At 55.4% G+C, this 21068-nt stretch overlaps 2 protein-coding genes across 3 annotated transcripts in view; one reads left to right on the top strand and one right to left on the bottom strand.

Moving 5' to 3' along the window:
- The first annotated feature begins 215 nt into the window (after nucleotides 1–215).
- ADPRS (ADP-ribosylserine hydrolase) lies at nucleotides 216–5725 on the top strand. Of its 2 annotated transcripts, none has more exons than XM_048052728.2 (6): nucleotides 216–474; nucleotides 1204–1300; nucleotides 2152–2359; nucleotides 2466–2650; nucleotides 2741–2841; nucleotides 3401–5725. In XM_048052728.2, the coding sequence occupies exons 1-6, from the start codon at nucleotides 243–245 to the stop codon at nucleotides 3691–3693; spliced, it is 1116 nt and encodes a 371-aa protein (XP_047908685.2). In that variant the 5' UTR covers nucleotides 216–242; the 3' UTR covers nucleotides 3694–5725. The 2 variants fall into 2 exon arrangements, with proteins under 2 accessions (XP_047908685.2, XP_047908683.2); XM_048052726.2 differs by having other exon boundaries at nucleotides 218–507.
- Nucleotides 5726–6300: 575 nt separating this feature from the next.
- COL8A2 (collagen type VIII alpha 2 chain) overlaps nucleotides 6301–21068 on the bottom strand; it is a 33453-nt gene continuing 18685 nt past the window's right edge. Inside the window, exons 2-3 of the mRNA XM_048052697.2 lie at nucleotides 16849–17028; nucleotides 6301–11326 (exon numbers count right to left, since the gene is read on the bottom strand). Coding sequence (XP_047908654.2) covers nucleotides 9405–11326; nucleotides 16849–17011 — 2085 coding nt within the window. The 5' untranslated portion in view covers nucleotides 17012–17028 and the 3' untranslated portion in view covers nucleotides 6301–9404. The remainder of the gene's footprint in view (nucleotides 11327–16848; nucleotides 17029–21068) is intronic.

Here is a 21068-nt window from a genome sequence, read left to right as displayed (position 1 = left end):
TCAAGGGGAGGTTGGACGTGGGGCTTAGGGACGTGGTTAGTGGGTGATGGGGGCGGTAGGGGGCGGTTGGACCAGGTGAGCTTGGAGGCTTTTTTCAACCTTAATGATTCTGTGATTCTGTGGGCAGCCCCCACCGGCCCTGTGAAGCCCCCGGGGACCCGGTGCAGCCCCCGGCTCTCAGCCCGCTCCCCTCCGGGCCGCCAGGGGCCGCTGGTGCCGGCGGCGGGGCGGTGCGGGACAAAATGGCGGCGGCGGCGGGCTCCGGGTCGGGACCGGGCTCGGGCTCGGGCTCGGGCTCGGGGCGGTCGCCGGTGGCGGCCCGGCCTCGGCCCGGTCCCGCCCGGTTCCGGGGCTGCTTGGCCGGGGCGCTGCTGGGCGATTGCCTGGGCGCCGTCTTCGAGGGCAGGAGCGTCGTGAAGCTGCCCGACTTGCTGCGCTTCCTCCGCGGCTTGGAACCGGCGCCCGGGCCGGCCGGTGAGGGAGAACCGCCCGGCAGCGCCCGCAGAGGTGGGCGGAACGGCGGGGCCCTCGGGAGGGGAGCGGCACCGGGAGCCCCCTGAGACCCCCTCTCACCGGGCAGACCCCAACCGCGAGGAGCCGGGGATCCCCCGACCCTGCCCGGGTGCAGGATCCCGGTGCTGTGGGGCTGGGGTCCCCCCGTTGGGGTTGGGGTTCCCCCTTTTGGGGCTGGGGTCCCCCCCTTTTCCCAGCTCCCCACGGCCGTGTCCTGGCCCCTGCCCCCATGGCGGGCGTGGAGGTGATGCTGAGGGCCCTCAGCCGCTGCTCAAGCGAAACTGGGGTGCAGGAGCATCGCCTCGCCTCAGTAGCACAATTTTATTGCTGTGTACCTTAAATGCAGCATTGCTTCCTCTTCTCTGCTTGTCAGTGCATGCTGTAAACTCCCAGAAGAAAAAGAGGCATCTCTGACTTGTCCATCTGTGCCTGTGAAATATCAAACATTTTGTCTTGGCTCTTATTTGCCTTGTAATGCTTTTTGTCTCATTCTTGCTGTGATTGCATCCCTCATGCTCTGTGCCTTGTTGCTCTAATGGTCTTGGCCAGTGAGCGTGAGTTGCTGTAGGTCTTCTGGTAGTTTTTAACTCCAACTATACGGATAGGGGGTCCTTGGAGAGTAGGGAAGAGCTGAGAAGGACAGGAGCTTGCCCTTGGACGGTCATGTTATGTTTTGACCTTCTATTTTAGAAACGCTTTCGTACACAGACGACACGGCCATGAGCAGGTCTGTGGTGCAGTCTCTGCTGGCCAAGCGAGAGTTCGACGAAGTTGACATGGCCAAGAGGTAAGGACTGCAGCCAGCTTCTGAGGCCAGGGTGTTGACACGTACTAGCAATGGCAAAACTTTCTTAAAGTGAAGCAATCACTGTAATTTTCTGCAAAAGGGGACAGGGGCTAAGGCAAAGTCATTGTTAATTTGTGGAGAGAAAATAAGAGTGATTGGTAATCCTGTAATTTATTATGTGCTTAGCGCTGTCCTGGAACATACAGCATCATTAGCTTTAATGTGAGTTCAGAATATGCTTGGAAACGAAGCAGTATGGGACGTGCTGTTTTACCATTCTGTATTGCAGGCGTGTGCATTTACCCACCTTTGTGAAAGATAACGCTTAGACATTTCAGAAGCATTTCCTTTCATGTTTATTTGTTACTATTTATGTTTGTACTTCCCTTAATTTAGTTGGTGAATATTAGTGAGGTCAGCTTCAGCTTGTTTATGATCCATTTCCCTTTTGGATCCACAGCCCTGGCAGCATTTGGTTCCACTTAGGGGAGAACATTTATTTGTTTAGAAAACACTTCAATTGAACTTGAACAAAAGACTTTCTTTGTGGTTGTGACCCAGGGAAGTGTTTCCAGTTTGCTTCTATTTCAAAGCAAAGTTGAGAGGGAAACAAGTGGGTTGTGAAAGATGATGTTTATACACCCTTTCCTCCTTTCACACCAGTTTTTGGGAGTGAGATTCTTCGTATGCAGAAGTGAATCAGTTGAACCATGACTGTCACTGGATTGTCCATGTGCTATTAATTCACTCTATAAAGTGCCTTTTACAACCCTTTGCAACTTCAGTAACAGACCGAGTATCCCTTGTATTGTTTCTCACCTGTGTAACTGCTGCTGTCTTGACCGCGGCAGGTTTGCTGAGGAATACAAGAAGGAGCCCAACAGGGGCTATGGGATGGCTGTTGTCAACGTCTTTAAGAAGCTCCTGAGCCCCAAGTGCAGTGATGTGTTTGAACCTGCAAGAGCCCAGTTTAATGGGAAAGGCTCCTATGGAAATGGCGGTGCCATGAGGGTGGCAGGCATTTCACTCGCCTATTCTGATGTTCAGGATGTAAAGAAGGTATGATTCTTGGCTCATTTGGGCACCCTGGCCCTGCGACTCCCTGTTGTCAGGCGAGTCCCACCGTGGTCTCTCAGTTTTGCTAATGATGTGTTTTCATTCACAGTTTGCGAAGCTCAGTGCTGAATTAACCCATGCCAACTCCCTGGGTTACAACGGGGCCATCCTGCAGGCCCTGGCAGTGCATCTCGCCCTGCAGGGAGAACTCAGCAAGGAGACCTTCCTTGAGCAGCTGATTAGCCACATGGAAGACATAGAGGCAGATGATAAGTCTCTTACCGATGCCCGAGCGTAAGTAGCTGTGAGGAGCACTAACACTGCTGTGTACGGTTTGTTCTGGCTTTTCACAGTCTCTCTTCCTCATTGCGCTCTTGTTTCCAGGCTGGGATTTGAGGACTTACCATTTTCAAGGCGCCTGAAGAAAATAAAAGAATTTTTGGAGCTCAGCAGCGTTCCCAAAGATGATGTATTGTTTGAATTAGGTAAATACCTTTCTTACTACAAGTATTAGGAAAGAGCTGGAAGCAAGACCAACTCAGTAAGCCAGGGTCATTTGTCCTCCCCCAGGCTACCACTTTGGCTCCTGCTGCCTGCCAGGCACTGCGTGTGCTGGAAAGGCTGTGTGTGCTCTCCAGGCAGTAATTCCCTGAGTCCTGACCCAGTGACTCCCTCCCTGTATTGGTGGGGAAAAAAATCTGACTAGGAAAAACTATCTCGAGTAAAGTTTCTTAATATTCTAAGACCTCTTGTCTTAATGGCTGTAAGATGTTCATGTTGGATGGGATTGAGTAGGTGTGTACTGCCAACCTGTGCTGGTGTGGCTCTGATCTGGTCTCCAGGGTGGGAGTGGTACTGGTGAACACGGGGAGTCTTGTGCAAACTTAGTTTTGCTCTTTGGCGTGATAAAATCAGCAATACTAATACAGAAAGTAACTGGCAATGGGGTGTTAGGATGTTGCAATGAAAAAGTACTTCTGTGGGAAAGAAGACAAGAGTGTTCTGCAGCACTGAAGATAATTGTGGTTTTGTTTTTTTCAACAGGCAATGGTATCGCAGCTTTGCGGTCTGTCCCTACTGCAATTTACTCCTTCTTGCGCTGTATGGAAGCGGACCCAGATATTCCTGAACACTACAGCAACCTGCAGAGGACCATCATCTACTGTATCTCTCTGGGTGGAGACACAGACACCATTGCCACCATGGCAGGAGCCATTGCAGGGGCTTATTACGGTGAAGAACAGATACCCCCGAGCTGGGAGCAGAGCTGTGAAGCTTTTCAAGAGACGCAGAAGCTGGCAAATAGCTTGTATGAACTGTACTGCCAACGGCTCTGAGCCCCGAGGGGAGCTTGTGTTAGAAGGCAAAGTAGGTGGTCACCTCTGCTTTTCTGGTCAGAAAGTTGGGGCTCTGCAGACGCCAGCGAGCCTCCCTCTGCGAGACGCCTGATGTTGTGAGCCCAGGGGTTTGAAGAGACAGGACGTGCCCTTCACTTCCAGCTTAGCTGGGAAATGGCTGCATGTGGCGCCTTGGACAGTGGCGTGCCTCTCCTCCGAAGTACAGGAGCATCTAGGTTTCATAAGATTTCTGCTTCTTGTTTGTCCCACCCTCCTGCCACTATGTCACTTTGTCATTACTGGGTGGGTGTCTGAACCCACTGACTTTTTTGCAGTTTTGCTTTGTACGCCGTGGCCTTCACTTCAGTTGTTAGTGCTCTGTCAAGCAGTGGCTCTCGCAGTTTGCTCACTCCACTTGAAACACTAAACCATTCTCTATTGACCAGCTAAAGGCTGTGGGTAGGAGCCATCAGAGCAGCACGTCAGGGGAGAGCCTGGAGGATATCCTGCGAGGTGGGACGGTTCCCACCTGTACTGTGCAGTGAGGATGCGGGAGAACAGACCTCACAGGGAGCTTTGCTTCGTTAAAGGCAAAATGAAAAGTGCCAGACATTGGAGAAGGGATTTCTTTGCATAGCTAGTGGCATTTTAAGAACTGCCCCATCCCTGGAGGCATTCAAGGCCAGGCTGGATGCGGCTCTGGGCAGCCTGCTGTAGTGGTTGGCAACCCTGCCCAGAGCAGGGGGGTTGAAACTAGATAATCTTTAAGGTCCTTTTCAACCCAGGCCATTCTATGATCCTATGAACTGCCTTTGGTGCATGCAGACAGAATCCCAGTAGGCTCATTGTTACCGCTGGAAGAAGGCGTAACTAATTACTGTCCCTTTGGTGCCCTGTGCTCTGCAATCTGCCTGATGCTGTCCTGATTTATTACATTTTGTGTTCCCTTGTATCGCTGACTTTCACATTTCTGCAGCTACTCCAGCCATTTCCTTAGTTCCTAATCCTTGCACCCTGCATTTTTAATCCTGTCCTACCTATGTCCAGAGCACCAAGAGATTGCTATTTAAATCTGGGGGTGGAGGTACGTTGTGAAACCTAGTGTTACACAAGGATTGAATTCTTGCTCCTGCTGCAGTCAGTGACAAAAAATGACTTCAGCAGGAAGCAGGAGTTAATGCTCATAGCTTTAAAACTCTACTGTGTAAGAATCATCTGAAAATAAAGGGAAAAGCAGGTTAATTGGGAGAGAATTTAGCAGAGTTTAAAAGAATTTCAGGAATTGAAGCTGGTACTGGGGGGCAAGAATATTCTAGCCAAGCTGTGTTGTTCCAGAGTTTCAAGTTTAAAACCTTTGCCAAATGGAGCTGGTCAGAAAGGGAATAACAGCTTGTGTACGGCACGTCTGAAAAGGGTTACGATTTTCCAATAATTAAAAACAAAAGAGGCAAGCAGTCGTCATATGGAAATGTTTGTAAATTTGAATGTGGCAATGTAATTCTGTGTTCTCTCTCTAGTATTTCTTGTAACACCAGGAAGTGAACGTTGTACACGAATGGAGTTCACTCCCTTCTGATAACAGCACATGGCTGTTGTGTGTGTCAGACCGCATGCACGTGTGGAAAATCTGGTCGTGATAGTCATTCCAGTCTTTCCTGTACTCTGCTTCCTTCAAGTGCCAGTCTTCTGTGTGATGCTTTAATGGGTTTTCCTTGTATAAACGAATATCTTGTTCTGAGAACATGTGGAATTTTGGTCTTTTGTATATTGTGCTGCAGATCTGAGGTGTAAAATGTCAGGTTTTTCACATTTTTCTGCCAGAGATGTCGATGTATTCACAGAGTTATTTAAAAGAAGGTATTTTCCCTTTAAAGGAGCTTTATAATTTTGAATGTGTGGAATTCGTGAAAAACAGGAGTTTCCTGTTTAAAAAATATAGCTCATTTTAGGCCAGAATTTAAATGCATACCAAAACATTCAGCTCTGACTTTCTTGGAAAGAAATAAAATCATGCAGCTATCTTTGTTATTTAGCCACTGCTCCTGTCTTTTCGTTAAAGTCATGAAGTAGTGTTTCTGGGCTTCAGGCATGACATTGCCCTGGGGAACATCTGACCTCAGCCTCCTGAGCTGGAGAACAGAGCTGGTCAGGCTTCTGGGCAATTAGATGGCTTTATTTATGTTTCTACCAGGGTTTTGTAGCTGTTTTAAAGAATCCTTGTCGTTTAGCTGAAGTTGGACTTGGGGAAAATGTACAGAGAAAGCGTGCGTGTGAAACGTGATTTGCCTGGAGTCTGTTCTGCAGTGTTCCTGTTTCCTCTGCTAGGAGAGGACATAATCCTCACCACCGCTGTGAACGGATTTTGTGTTCGTCGGAGGTGCCAGGGACAGGACCAGGTGAGGCCGTGCTCCTCGGGAGTCGGTGGCAAGTGCGTGGGGAGCGTAAGGAAGCTGTCGGCTCGTGCCTAGGCGAGCTCGTTCTCTTCCCTTCCAAAAAGGGTCTGCCCCGTAGGTGTTTTTATGCCCTGTGTGTGCAGCTTTTGGGGGGCCTTCTGTCCAGAGGAGTGGAGGGTGAGGTAAGCAGGACAAAGGCACAGCTGAGCCTACCTTTTATACAGTAAGTTTTATTGATGGTTTGTCAATACAATCAAGTACTGTAGTTTTAGTTCTGAAGACAAGGCCAGTTTCTGATCACAAAAAGAGTGCATTTTAAACCAACTTTTACTATGACAGACAGTGCATGTAATAAGTATTTACAAAACTAAAAACCTCTATATACTAGGTTAGAAATGAAGATACTAGAGGCAAATTTAAAAAAAATAGTAAGAATTTGTATATAAAAATGCATGTTGTAATGCAGTTTTCATAATTAAAAATAGACATACTTCATCCAACCCAACCTTTTTTTATTACTGCGATTGAAACCAAAATCCCATGCGCTCACACACACGACAGAAAATAATTCTTTCTGCTGGCGAATATCACGTACTCAATACTCCAGAAAAAAAAATCTTCCTGACGATATCTGGTTTAGTGAACAGCCTCCCTCGTCCCGTGCATCGTTTTTTCTAGCCTATGTGCATGTAATCTCTCTGCCTTTCAATTACTGTGTAAATGTAACAGGTTATATAGCTGCAAAAGGTTGATTATGGTTTATGCTCTGCACGTGAAGGGAAAGTGGAAATGCAAAACAATATCTACAGCACTGAACGAGTTACTGACTCGGTTTGGTTACAGCGAGTATTTTTGTCGCCGCTTTTTTTGCCAGCCAGAACGAGAAGATTGGAATAAAACAACACAGAACAAAACGAGATTGAACGTAGGTTAGAGCACAGTATAAATAAATCGCGTTGTTGAAGAAGAGGGCTACGCTTCCACCCCGGAGAGCACCTGGGAGCACGTGGAAGCTGCGGACCCTACTGCAGGTAGTGTGCACGTCGCCGCCCCGCCGCCGCAGAGCTGCCTGGCAGGAGGAGCGAGACCCCAGCGGGTCTCCCGTGCCGCCAGCTCCAGTTCGTTGCTGTTCTCCACAGGACAGAAAATTCGATAAAGGAGACACAGGCTTCGTCCCAGAGCCCTCCTCCCAAGGCTGGGCTCGAAGAAATTGAGCTTCCACTTTTAATTTTAGGGATGCTTTTTTTGCATGGCTCCTGTCCCAGCTGGGATCAGGACCCAAGTGGCCCTGGCACTTCCCTGCTCTCAGGAATTAAAAGCGTCCAGTGGGATCAGAAGCACCGGGGCTGCGTTTCAACTTGAGAGAACTTCCTCACGTCACAACTTGCAGCTTTCCGTGGAGTCAAATCATCCTGACGGAGGGATGCCAAACCCAGAAGGGCAGGAGCTCAAGTGCTGGTCTTTCAATTTTAGACTTTTGTGTTTCTTAATTTCCGGGATAGGGGTGTTTTTAAATGGAAGCCCTGGATGGTAAGAGGCAGAAACACAGGACAGGCTTACAGAAAAACAAAACAAAAAACAACCAAAGAAAAAAAGTAGAAAAAGTTGTTTAAATATCTTGTACAGTAAATCTGGAGAACAATCCCAAGTCCCGTTCTTGGTACATCTCTTCTCTTTGGCCATGGAGTAGGCTTTAGGAAAATCTGAGGGTAACAGTTGCTCAGCTGGTGACCAAATCGTTGCCATTTTCTCAGGGATGTGCCCTGGTAGGGGGACACGCAGTATAACTCGTGGATTAACTTCAGCAGCGTGCTACTTGCCTGGGATGAGAAGAATTGCTTCACTCTAAGTGCAGGTGGCAATCACTATTCTACCATGAGAAAATCCGCAAAGCAGCAGGGTTCAATCACTCCCTTTTAGCAAAGGACAGAGCAGCCAAGTGGTCAGAATCCGCGCATTCCTTCCCCAAATCCTCGTAGCTCATATTTAGGTTGATGACGTTTCAAGCATTGGAGGGACAAAGTGGTAACAACAGACAAATGGGAATTTTTTTAACCTGTCACAGATTGGCACCCGCAACGGCGCGCTTTTACAGATACATATTGCACTAGACTTGTAAATAACATCGTTAAGTAGGTAATAGCACCGTTGTAAAACGACTGAATGGAAAGTTAGAGTTATCACTGGTTCTTAATAAAAAGGTCCCCGGAGAAGGGGGAAAATACCAATGTGAAAGCTTACACATCCTGCAGTAGTGAGGCAGTGAAAGCAGGTTGTCCGTAAGAGGCACTTGGAAGAAGGCAGAACTAAACCTTTCATCACACCAGGCCAGCAGCACTGTAAGCCAGGCTTTTTGTGCCATCCCCGTGTCGTCAGAGAATGACACACTCATGAGGTCAAGTCTTTGGACTGCAAAGAAATGTACGGGACAGGACTAGCCCTTGGACTTGCCAGGAGATGAATTAACACAAGAGGGAGGATCGTTGTTCATCCATCACAGGGGTCCCAGCTTCCCTGATCAGCTCTGGACCAGGCTGGCTGTCATCCTCCCAGATACCAGTGCCTGGATGGTTTTATTCCTAAAGATGATGAGGGAGGTAGGGAGGGGGAGGGCTAAAAAATAATATTTACTTACTATAAGAAGGTGCTTATGCAAAGTGTTCCACTTTCTCTGTTTATAAATCCAACCACACTGAATCTGGAGTAAGACAGGCCCCCTCAAAGCACAATCTAAACAAATAGGCATCGGGGAGACCGAAACGTGGACATTTGATGGTTTGCGAAGGAAATTTCTCAATCCATCAAGGATCTCCGGTGCTGTATACACTTGTGTGAAGTGCCTGGGACCCCTGTATTGACTAGCAAATACACCATCCATTACAACAGCTGTATTTATTTGACTAGTGCTCAGAATGGGAAACGAGGGCACTTAATTATAGGCCAGAAGGGTCTGGTCTTCCAGACTCCCGTCCCTGGATCGCAGAGCAATGTTCTGCACAGCCAGATCCTTGCCATCCCAAGCGAGTTCCTGTGTTTGATGTGCAGTCACTAGGGTAAAATTTATTCCAAATACACGTTACTGAGGAAGTTGCTCCCTCCCTTCTCTATCCCCCTAAAAAAGAAAGAAAGAAAGAAAAGACGTCTCCTTTCTGATTACCCTCTTGACTCATGGATCAAACAGCGTGAAGCAAGGTCCCGCGACAACGGCTTGCGCGTTCTTCCCAGTGATTTTTCTTTTTGTATTAATTTTTTTTATCAAAAAAAAAAAAAAAGAGTTTATGGCTAAAGTGGGTGAAAAGGAAACGTGCCCTACAGCCGTTATGTGGGGCAAAGCAGGAACCCAGAGAAGGAGGAGTGGATGTACTCTGTGGAGTACAACCCGTTGGCCTGGTCCGAGGGCATTTGTACCCAGACTTGGTCGTTCTCCTTGAGTTCAAGCACGGCACTGCCCGAGGCTTGGTCCAGGTAGCCTTTTTTGTACTCGTCGTAGGTGTAGGTGGCAGGCACGTTGTTCTTATAAAGCGCCACCCAAACGTTAGTCCCTTTGACATGCACGTGGTAGGCAAAGTAATAAATGCCGGATACGGGGCAGGTGAATATCCCGGTGACCGGGTTGTAGCCATTGTGCCCGTTGTACAAAGTCCGGTCGAACTTGACCGGCATGCCGGACGCCGGGAATGGAGAGGTGAGGATGGCGGTGAAGGCCGGCGCGATGCGGGCGGAGAGCTCTCCTCGGCCATACTGCGGCTTCCCCGGCTTGCCGTTCCCCAGCACGGCGCCCTCCACGCCTCCGTCGGGCAGGTGCAGCCCCGCGATGCCCGTCTCGTCAAATACCCCCGGTGCTCCCGGTGGCCCGGGCAGCCCCGGTGGGCCCGGCGGCCCGTTCAGCCCCGGTGTTCCTGGCATTCCTGGTGGGCCGATGGGGCCGGCCATGCCGGGTTCGCCCGTCTTCCCCTCGCCGGGAGCCCCAGGGAGCCCAGGCTCCCCTTTGAGCCCTGGCAATCCTTGGGGCCCCATGGGACCCGCGGGTCCCTGCAAGCCTGGGATGCCAGAGGGGCCCCGCAGCCCCGGCTGCCCAGGGATCCCACCATCCCCTTTTGGCCCAGGGCCGCCCGTTAATCCCGGCACCCCCGGGAGGCCGATGAAGCCCGGTTCCCCTTTCGGGCCTGTTGGGCCAGGGGGACCCTGTGAGCCGGGCAGACCCCTTTCTCCTGGCACTCCCGGCTTCCCTGCGAAGCCGTTGGGGCCCTGGTCACCGCGCATCCCTGGCATTCCCGGGGGCCCGCTGGGCCCCACGTCGCCCTTGGAGCCGGGCAGCCCGTGCTTGCCTGGCAGGCCCATGGAGCCTGGTGGCCCCGGCGGCCCGATGACACCTGCAGGGCCTGGCTCACCTGGCTCGCCATCAACGCCGGGTTCCCCTTTATCGCCGATGGCTCCTGGCACCCCGGGCTGGCCTCGATCTCCTTTGAGGCCGGGCAAGCCTGGCTTCCCATAGCCCGTGGGGCCCGGCAAACCGGGGAGGCCACGAATGCCCGGTTCTCCCTTCGGTCCCATGGGGCCCTGTATGCCGGGCACCCCCGCTGCACCCGGGATGCCGATCCCATCGATGCCGGGGGGCCCCCTTGGCCCCACGGGGCCGGGCTCCCCACTGACCCCCGGCCCACCTGGGGGCCCCATGTCGCCCTTCTCCCCCGGTGCACCCGGCAGGCCATCGAGGCCGGGTTTTCCAACGCCAACAGGCCCTGGGGGCCCCGCAGGGCCCGGAGGGCCCCCATTCCCCCGTGGTCCCGGTAGCCCTGGCTTCCCCACTCCGTTTTCACCCTTCATTCCTCGCTCTCCACGGGGACCAGGCTCCCCTTTTGGGCCAGGCTCGCCCCGAAACCCCGGAAGCCCCGGGCCGCCCTGGGGGCCTGGTTTCCCATTGACCGAGATGCCAGCTGGCCCTGGCAGCCCTGGGGGGCCGGGCAGTCCTCTGGGTCCTTGCTCTCCTCGTATGCCGGGTTCACCCTTGGCTCCAGGCATCCCCTTCATCCCCGCCTTTCCAGGCAGTCCTGGGATGCCGGGTTTCCCAATGCCCGAGAAGCCGGGGGGCCCAGCAGGTCCGGGCTGGCCATGCATGCCCGGCTTCCCCGTGCCTGGCTTTCCTGGGTAGCCAGGGGGGCCGGGGGGGCCGCGGGGTCCGGGCTTCCCTGGAGGTCCTGGCTCCCCTTTGAGGTCCATCGGCAGCAGCGGCGGCATGTCTGTGGAGAGAGGAGACCGCAGAGCTTTACTGGGGGCAACGGCAGGCTGAGGACGCGTGAAGCCGCGGGGTTCAGGTGCCTCCAGCCAGCAGCACCTTCATTTTGCAGTGACACCCACCCCAAGCAGCGTGCGGTGCTGGAGGCAGCCACTGTCAGTGCTGGGGCTGGAAACAATCCCCGCAGGCCGGTGGCTAACATTTATTTTGCAGCGAGTGCATGGCTGCGCAGAGCGGGAGCCTTCCCTCAACTGGGTCCTTGCAAGCCTGCCCTCCTCCAGAAATGGTTTTATTTAAACGTGGTCACGGTGGCTTCCTGGGCCACCACATCAGCAGACTTGAGGCCAGACCTTGGCCAGAGCCCAAGGCACTAATTGAAGCCTTGCTCCATCTGTCCCTCCACAGAGGGTGTCAACAAGACCGGCAATTACTGTCGGCTCTGGCAGCGCTGTTTTGTGATGACCTGCTGTGGGGTTTTTTTTTAGGAGCTGGATTCAAACCTCCTGCTGCCTCACTTCCCAGCAGCCTCGAAAGCAGCGTGGGACTGGGCCGCTGCTGCCTGGGCTCAGCTGGCAACAGAGGATGCCAGGACTGGAGATAATCCCTCCACCCCGTCCCGTGAGGCCAGGGCCCCAGAGACCTACGCTCGATTGTCTCCTTTGGGATTAAAAAGAAACCTCTTGCGTGTACTCGAGAGACCAGAGAGGCGATTCGTGTAGCCGTTAAGACATGCCAGCGGCGTTCTCTGGCTCAGCTCCCGTGTCCAGCGAGGTAGAGAAAAACTTACAAAGAAAAAAGCGCTGAGGAGGGAGGAAAAGCCAATAGCTGCGAGGGAAACGCAACCTCGGTTGCATCCAAGTGAGTCAGCCCAGCTGGGAACAGGCCGTAACCACTTGACATTTAAAGAATTTATAGAGGTCTTTTGCAAACGGATATAAGAAAGAAACTAATGGGCTGAGAGACTACAAAGCCGAGGCGAGCCAGATTACATGCCCACCGCAGCTCAGCATTAAAAGCGCAGACGTGAGCATAAATCACGCTTTGAGGCTAGCCCAGGCAGGGTGTCGCTTCCCACGTGAGGCGGGGAATGGGTGAGAAACACTAAATGCGATGAGCTCTCTTTTGGGAAGCTTGAAGCGAAGGAAAGGCTTGGCAGCCGTATGTACACGGGGCTACGGTGAGAAAGGTGAAGGGCACAGGAAGGGGCCTCGACACCTCGGGCAAATTTTAACCAAACCCAAGGAAGAACGGAGCTGAACTGGTCGCTGCGTGCCCCAGCCTGGCGCTGCTGGAGGAGGCAGAGGGGGCTCCTGAGCCAGCCCGGGGAGCAAAGCGCCCACAGCACCATCACCTGCCCACCCTCAGCTTTCCTCAATCAACAGGAGGAGGTTTGGGACACGTGTAAAGCACAACGGCAGCAGCAGCAGGCACGGCTCGCAGCGCACCAGCGGCAGCTTCACCTTTCCCAGCTCAGCAATTAGCTCTGGCCATCTCCAGGCCTGGTGCCTGCTTGTTTTAATTTCGGTAATGGAAACATTTTCGCAGCTTATCTACATATCAAAGCCTGGCCCACTCCTCCTCCCCTGTAACAGAGGTCACTTGGCAGCCTGGATTAAGGAAATACTTGTCTGTCATGACACTGCCACTGGATTTCTGCGAGGCTCCTGCTCCTCACCCCAGAAAACGGTGTGGGAAAGAAGGCAAGGGAGACGTGAAGCGTTGCACTGAAGCAGATTTCTGGGGTTTGAATTCTGGAAAAATTTTTCTCCAGAAAATTATTTCAATGTGTTTTCTCCTCCTCTCTCCCCCCCCCCCCCTTTTTTTTTCTCTTCTTGCAATGGTTTGAAAAGAATTAGTTTTCTAGGTCATTTTGCATGGAATCAGAACAAGGCTCCGCAGCTGAGCCCGCGAAGGAAGGGAAAAGTGTGCGCACACACTCACACAAGGCAGCGCAAGAAAAACGCCAGGCGCGAGCTGCCAACTTGCAGGCGGCCAAAAAAGCAGACGGGAAAACCAAACCGGGGACGTTAGCAGGGAGAAACTGGGACATTGCAGCCCCGGCGGTATCCTATTTCAAAAGACCATGTCTTACCACAGACGCATGTCTCAGAGCTCTGCTTTTCACGGCAGCAGCATGGGGTTATGTGTTCCCCTCGAAGCATGAACAAAGCTGCCCTGAATGCTAACGCAAAGAGCCAGCTGGGGCAGCAGGAAGGGGAAGGGGCAGGCACGGCCTCCGCGAGCCCTCGCCTTGGCACCAGGGAGCTTCTCGAGGAGCGTGGGCATCGCCCAGTGGGTCCTGCAGCCCCCGGTGCTGCCTTCGTCCCCATGGGGACCTCGATACACCGGGAGGAGTAACCCGGCCATCGGAGGAATAATCCAGCACCCTACCAGTGCCCCGAGCCGAGGTGCTGCAGGCCCGGATGCCCCAGCTGCTCCTGCTGTGCCTGTCTGCTGGCAGTTCAGGCCTATTTCCCTCGTAAAACTGCTCATGGCATTTTTTCCTTTAAAGCTGTGCCCCTTGCAGCTTGGCTCACGGCCGCACCGGGGCCAGCTGGGTGCAGGGGAGCCCCGGGCACCCCACTGAGCACGGCCCACATGTGGCAGCGAGCTGGGGACTGCTGAGGCAGGGCCTTTGGGACAGCCTTCATGCTCAGAAGAACCACGAATGCTCTTCTGAGCCCAGACAAAATAAACCCAACCACGCAACTATCTGCTTAAATGCTGTTAGCATCCCTGCTCTGTGGGGATGGACAGGCAAAGCAGCCTGCTGCTCTCTGTGGGGCCAGGGGCAGGAGGGTGAATGGGGCTGCCCATGGGGCTACGACTTCCCCAGTGGCCTTAAAACAGCTTAGAGAAAATCACTGGTCAGTCTGGGGAGGATGCAGGGGGAAACTGAGGCACGGGGAGGAAAGGGGCAACGTGGGCGAAGAGCCCTGCGATCCCATGGGCAGAGGAGGGGATGTGGCCACTGGTGCTGTTTGCTCAGGACCTGCATGGGCTCAGGCAGAGCTTGGAAAGAAACATTTCTACCTCTCTGCGGCTTTTGGAAAGGATGGATGTGTTTGGAAAGAAGGGATGTGCTTGGAAAGGAGGGATGCGTTTGGAAAGAAGCGATGAAGCCCAGGCACAGGGTGAGCACCCAGCCGTGCTGCCAGCTGTCCAGAGCTGCCTCCCCACAGCCAGGAGCCCAGTTTGGGGTCAGAAAAAATCAGTCTGGCACCCCAAGGAAAGCAGCCCTGTCCTTCTCACTAGATGGCACCAGCAGACCAGGCAGTGCCTGCAGCCCTGGGGCTGGCTCTGGCCCCCCAGGCAGGGGTCCCAGCCCCCCAGACCAGCCTGGGGCAGCAGCAGGGGGCCGCAGGGGTCCCGGCGGCTCGGGGGGCAGCGGGGGCCCGGCACGGCCCTGCGCCATCGCGGCGAGTCAGCTGAGAGCCCCGAGCAGGGCAGGGGGCCAGCGGGGATTTGCTTTGCCAAGGGCAGGTTAAGCAGAGCTGGGAGCTGGGTGGGATGCGGGAGGCACCGGCATCCCCGGCGGCTTCGTGTGGCCCCCCCTGCCCGTTTTTCCCCGTGGGGTTTTGGAGGGTGAGGGCCACTAGGGTCCTGTTCCTCCATCCTACAGCGGGGCCACCAGCCTCAGCGGGAGCCCCCCCGGGTGCCGTCTGCCCTTCTTCGCCCCGTGAGGTTGCTCTGCCCTGCGTCAGTGCTCGCTGCTCCGCTACGGCCAGCAGGCTCGGCGGCAGCACGAGCCGCTCAGACGCATAGGAAGTAGGAGGAAAAAAAAAAAAAAAAAAGAAGGAAAAGCAGCAGGGAGAAGATATTTGAATCCCGGCCCATCAGCAGCTGAAACGCTGCTCTTTGGTGAGGCTGCGCTGGAAGGTTTTTGTCTCTGGCTGGGATTCAGGGAGCAGCTTTACAACAGCTGGGAAGGGGGCAGGGAGCGGGGGGGGGGGGGGGGGGGGGGCTCCGAGCATGCCTCGGCTCCAGGTTTTGCTGTGTGTTTTCTGACATATGTGCTGAGCTGAACTCCTGATAAGCCATTCAGCCCAGCAGTAAATCAGCCACCGGCAGCCAAACCTTCTCCGGTTTCTCCTCCCAGAGCCAAGACTTCAGCTCCCAGGAGGGTCTGGGTCTCAGCGAGCCTTTGGGGGGGGGTCCCCGTGACTCTTGCCCCCCCACAGCAGAGCTGCTGAGCACCCCAGGGACCTGCCCCATCCCATAGCGCTGCCCGTGCCCTGGTGCTGGCTGCAGGAGAGCAGCGGGAGCACCGTGTGGGTGCCAAGGAGAGGGCTCGGTGCCCCCCGTCCGCCCCCTCCTCGATGTGCTGATATCGCCCAGGTGTGACGACAGCCGCGGGCACCTCCGGGAGGTGCTGGGGGCTCCCTTGGCAGAGGAGCCAAGAAGCGCCGGAGATACCTGGCCACACTCAACACCTTTAATTTTACAGAGGGGATGTGTAATTAGCACAAGCTAATAACCCCCGGGTTTGGGGCTGTGATGGACCCTTCTGAGCTTTGGCACCAGGGCACAAAGGGAGCCCCAGGCAGGCTCTGGGGTGCAGGCATGGGATGCAGGCAGGGTGTGCAGGCTGGGTGTGCAAGCAAGGCGTGCAAGCAGGCAAGGCGTGCAGACAGGGCATGCAGGCAGGGTGTGAAGGCAAGGCGTGCAGACAGGGCGTGCAAGCAGGGCGTGCAGGCAGGATGTTCAAGCAGGGCGTGCGGGCAGGGCGGCTCGGGGCCGGCGGTTATGAAAGGCTGCAGCTCGGCTGGAAGCGCGGCAGAGGGGCTGGCGGCTCGGAGCAATGACCTCAGCGCCTCTGCCCCTCCGAGCGGCACATGTTGCCTGGTGGGGATTGATTTAACACGTGTGGAGGAGGAAATCACTCTCTCTCACCCTCGTCGTGCTGGGCTGGGTCTCCCAGCTTGGGCCTTGGCCCTCTTTCCTTTCCCAGCTGGTGCAAAACGCAGACAGGGAAAACAGAATAGGTGGAGGAGTGGAAAAAAAGCCCTGTGGGGACAGCTTGGGTTTAACAGCAACGAGAGGGACGCAGCGAGTGTCAGGGCTCCCGTGCCTGGGCATGAAACCCAAAGCCACTGGAAAATTTGCAGAAAAGGAGGAAAAGGAGAGCAGAGGGCTGTGGGGCTGCTTCGTGCATGAGCCCCAAGACTGTGCACCCCAAGGGATGCGAGCAGGGCAAGAACTGGAAAACCACCCGGCCCCAGCAAGGGCTTTGCTCAGCCTCTCTATGCTGTCACCCCCTGGTCTTATTTCTTTTTCTGGGGGAAAGAGAGCAATCTGCAGGGCAGCACTCGCTGGGATGGTGCCGGCCCTGGGGCTCGGGGGTGATGGGGAGCACCCGGCAACTGTGGGATGTTGCGGGATGCTGTGGGATGCTGTGGGATGTTGTGGGATGCTATGGGATGCTGCAGGATACTGTAGGATGCTGCGGGATGCTGCAGTCCCCCGGTCTCACAGGCAGCCTCATCCCCCCCATCCTCCCAGCTCCCCGCCGAGCGCGTCCCTTACCGAGGTACTGCCCTTTGCCTTCCCGAAAGGGGGGTCCCAGGGGCCCCTTCACCATGGGCTGCATGTACTTCACTTGCGCGTAGCCCGCCGCTCCTCCTCCCGCCGCCGAGCGAAGGCCGACCACCACCAGCAGCAGCAGCAGCACCGCGGCGTCCGGCAGCATCCTGGCCCGCGCCGCTCCTGCGGACGAAATGGCAGTGAGGGGGGACCCGAGCCCAATTTCCACCCCTCGTCCCATAAGGCTCAGTGGTGAGCATGCAGCCAGGGCCCTGGGAAGGGTCCTGGGGGAGTGGGGACACCCGAAATTCCCTTTCTCTGCGCCCCTGGAAGCGTTCCCCTTCCCGACACGCACCAGCCGGGGGATGCAGGATAAACGCACGGATCCTGTGCCATAAGCAGAGCCCTGCCTGCCCAGGCAGCTCCTGGCAGCCCCAAACGGTGAGGTCGGAGCCCAAACCTTGCCGCGATCGGGGTCAGCTGCGGTGCTTCATGCACAGAACCAGGAGCTCCCTCAGAGGGCAAAGGATGGGACCCTCAGCTGGGAAAGCCCCGGGGATGGCTGCGGAACTTGGGAGCAGCAGCCTCGGCCTTAAGAGCCTGTTTATTTAAAATAAACACCCTCTATAAATACACCTCTCCTCTAGCAACATGTTCTGTGCCAGCCCCATGTGCGGAGCTGCAAACAGATTGATTTGCGGAGAACATTTATTTTCAGAAGCTTAAATAACACGTGATGCCAAAGAGCTTTGCTTTTTTTTTTTTTCCTCCTCCTCGCAATAATTGACCCGTGGTGGTTATTAATGAGAATTAAGCCCTTCGCCTCTCCCCGGCAGGGAGGCAGGGACAGGGCTGCAGCGCGCCGGGATTTGGTCGGAATTTCTTGGATCGCTTTTGCTGAAACAGCAGCGAAAAAAAAAAAAAGCTGCAGCGCGGAGGGGAAAAATAAATAAATAAGCTAAAATATAATTAAACCAAATTAAGTAAAGGGAGCCCTGGCGTGGGATTGCTCCCCGTGCTGCAAGCGCTTGGCAGGTTGGCGGAGGCCTCGTGTGCTGCTGGGGCTGGGGGCATCAGCAGGACCCTGCCGGGGTCCTCGGCAGCGCCGAGCGAGCGCCTCGCCGGCCTTATTGTTTGCAGGGTTTAGAAGAGGAACGCTTATTTTTATGAAGCATTATTTTACAGGGGTCTGTTTAAGGGGGAAAAAAATCCCGTTTTTAAGGGACTACAGCTGTAAAAATACGGTTTCTGCTAAATAAAAGAGGAGAACAAAATCCTGAATCAGCTATTTATTTGTTTTCCTTACCTGGAATGACCCCCGTGCCTCTGGCTCTGACTCCATCCCTTCCCCTCATTTCCTATCTCTATTTTCTGCCACTTGGGCTTTGCTCAGACTTGTTCCTCCCCTCGATTCGGGAGCTTTCGCGGGATGCTCCCTGTTGCTCTGAGCAGCCCGCACGGCGGGAGCAGCGCCTTGGCACGGCTCAGCCCGAGTGCCGCCGGGTGCCGTCGGGGCTGTGGCGATGGGGACAATCCCGACCAGGTGGCTGGGGCAGGAGGAGCTGCAGATGTTGGGACACCCCATAGCCATCAGCAGCACCTGGAGCCAAAAGGAGAAGGGGGACGGGGACGGTGGCCACGGCGATCTGCCTGCTTTGGCTCCGGCTGCGGTCTTGCTGCGCGCCGGGTGCTAAATCAAGGCGACCTGCTCCGTGGCTGAGATAAGCGGCCATGGATCACCTCCAGACAGGGCTTAGCTCGCCCGTGCTCTCCTTTAATGCAGCCGGGTGGCTTCACCTGTCCTCCCGAGGGGGCTGCAGGGCTGCAGACCTGGCCTGGGACCCCGCAGGTGGCTTAAGGCAGGCACTGGCCGCTGGAGTCCCTGAGATAGGTGGTAGCCCCGGGCAGTGACTTCATAAACTGGCAATGTCTGGAGTTTCCTATGATGGATCAAGTGTGCACAGCATGGCTACGAAGAGGCTCTTTCATGCCTGAGATCTCCTGCGTTAAGTAATTCATCACTCTTAACAGCCCTGTGATGTGTCCATCCTTGAAGACACCGCCGCGAGCTGGCTGGCTTGCCAAGGAGCCAAAAATCCTGCAGGGCCAGCGGTTCAGGAGAAAATTGTCTGCGGCCGGCAGGGATGGCACAGGGGGCTTGTTTTTCCCACCTGGAGAAGGGGAGATGTGCTGGGGGCTCTGCAGGTCCGTGGCACAGCCCTTCCTGCCCCCCGAGCACCACAGGATGAGGCCACCATCCCCTGCCCGTCCCCGCGCCGTACAGTAGTTGGAGCACAACCTCCCCGGCCAGGAAAAACAAGCCCAGCAGGAGCAGATGGGGCCGGAGAGTTTATAAAGGGGGTGCGTTCAGGGGGCTCAGCCAAGCCGTGCTGTCCCTCCCAAGGGGCTGGCAGTGGGGAGCGGGCTCCGGAGCAGCGGGTGCGCGGCCGGCCCGGCGCGGAGACCCCTGGCACGGCTTCAGAGCGCGCCGCCGCCGCGCTAGCTGTGCAAGTGTCTGCTCCCCTGGCACCGCGCGAGCAGACGTGTTAAAAACCCCTGGCACGCAATGAAAGCACCGGAGGAAAAAAAAAAAAAAAAGAAAAAGAAAAAAAAAATCTCACACTTAGAGCACGAGAAACGAGACAAGAAATGTCACCTTGTTCTCACAGCAGCGCCAGGGCTGGGGGCGCGCAGCCCCCGCCGCGCCAGGAACAGGCTGCGCCTTGTGCTCGCCGAGCAGAGGGCAGGGGCGTGCGGCACGGGGGCCGGATCCGGCAGCGGCGGTGCAATCCCGGCACCTTCTCTGCTTTTGCTTCCCGGCCCCGTGTCCGAGCCCCCGGCACGGCCCCGCTCGCAGACTGCTGCAGCCGTGCGCTCCCCTGCGCTCACAGCCACGGGCTTGTTCGCGCGGCTGCGGCTGATTTACGGCCCCTGCTCTTTCGGTATTAACGATGGGGCTGGCAGGCGGGCGCAGCACCCGCTCGCTTCGACGCTAATTATTTTTTAAGTCAATATATGTGATCCACGGGGGATCCGCGATTGTGGTTGGAGGTCAGTAAAGCGCAGAACTTGTTTAAACCCAGCAGTAAAAACACCGTCAGCACTGGCCTCGGCTTCAGCCCCAGCCCAAAGCCGCGGCCATGCCAGCCCCGGCCATGTTCCTGAGCCCCCACTTAGGTTTGTCACCGCCCTGTCCCTGTCACCATCCCAATGCCATGCACTGGGAGCACTTGGGACAGGGCATGGGCACCCCACTGCAAAATGCAGTGCACGGGGGGACGTCACGAAGAGAAAGCACCGAGAGAGCAGCCGGCGCGCGTGGGTGGGCTGGAGGCGGCGCGGGCTTGGACGCCGCCGTGTCCCATCGAGCCGCTCCATCCTCCGGTCATTTACAATAAAAAATAAAGCAGGGAGGTTTTCCAAGTTCAACACGGGGCTGGACCGGCTCCAGCGGGAGGTAGGTGATTTGGTTTGCACTACACATGCTTTAAAAATAATAATAAAACGAGTCAAAAACGAAAAGTGAGCTATTGAAAGGGAGAGCGAGCACGTTATTTCCGCAGGCCGGGCTGCGAAAGCCAAAGGCATCGCACAGCAGCTCGGCCGAGCAGCGCAGGAGCGCGCGGGGAGAGTCTTGGCACGGGCGAGTCCTTAAATGCATGACACCTGATCCGATCCAAAAGCTGCTGTACGCGCCGCACGGATCCAGAGCCTCGCCCGCCCTTCATCAGAGGGAACAAGAAAACATTTTCCTTGTCGAAAAGAAAACACCCCACCCCATCTGCACGCAGCTTCCTGCCACCCTGGGAGTGCCGCGCCTGGCCCCAGCACACAGCTGGCATGGCATGGCATGGCACTGCATGGCATGACAGGGCATGGCATGGCATGGCATGACAGGGCACAGCATGGCATGGCATGGCACAGCATAGCATGGCACAGCATAGCGTGGCACAGCACGGCACAACATGGCATGGCACAGAAAGGCATGGCATGGCACGGCACGGCACGACATGGCATGGCACAGCACAGCACAGCACGGCATGGCACGGCATGGCATGGCACAGAAAGGCATGGCATGGCACAGCACGGCGCATCACCCAGCAGGCTGCGGGCAGCAGCTGTGTCCATCCGTAGCGCTCAGATCCAGGCAGGAGCTGCAGCCAAATTAACCCCGGAGCTGGGGGCTCTGCGCTAATTAACCCCCGCTGCGTTAATAACTACCG

Source organism: Anser cygnoides, chromosome 24 (assembly GCF_040182565.1).
Source record: "Anser cygnoides isolate HZ-2024a breed goose chromosome 24, Taihu_goose_T2T_genome, whole genome shotgun sequence".
NCBI classification, from domain to species: Eukaryota; Metazoa; Chordata; class Aves; order Anseriformes; family Anatidae; genus Anser; species Anser cygnoides.
The sequence above is the reverse complement of the archived record's forward strand: the minus strand, read 5'-3'. Positions and strand labels throughout refer to the sequence as shown.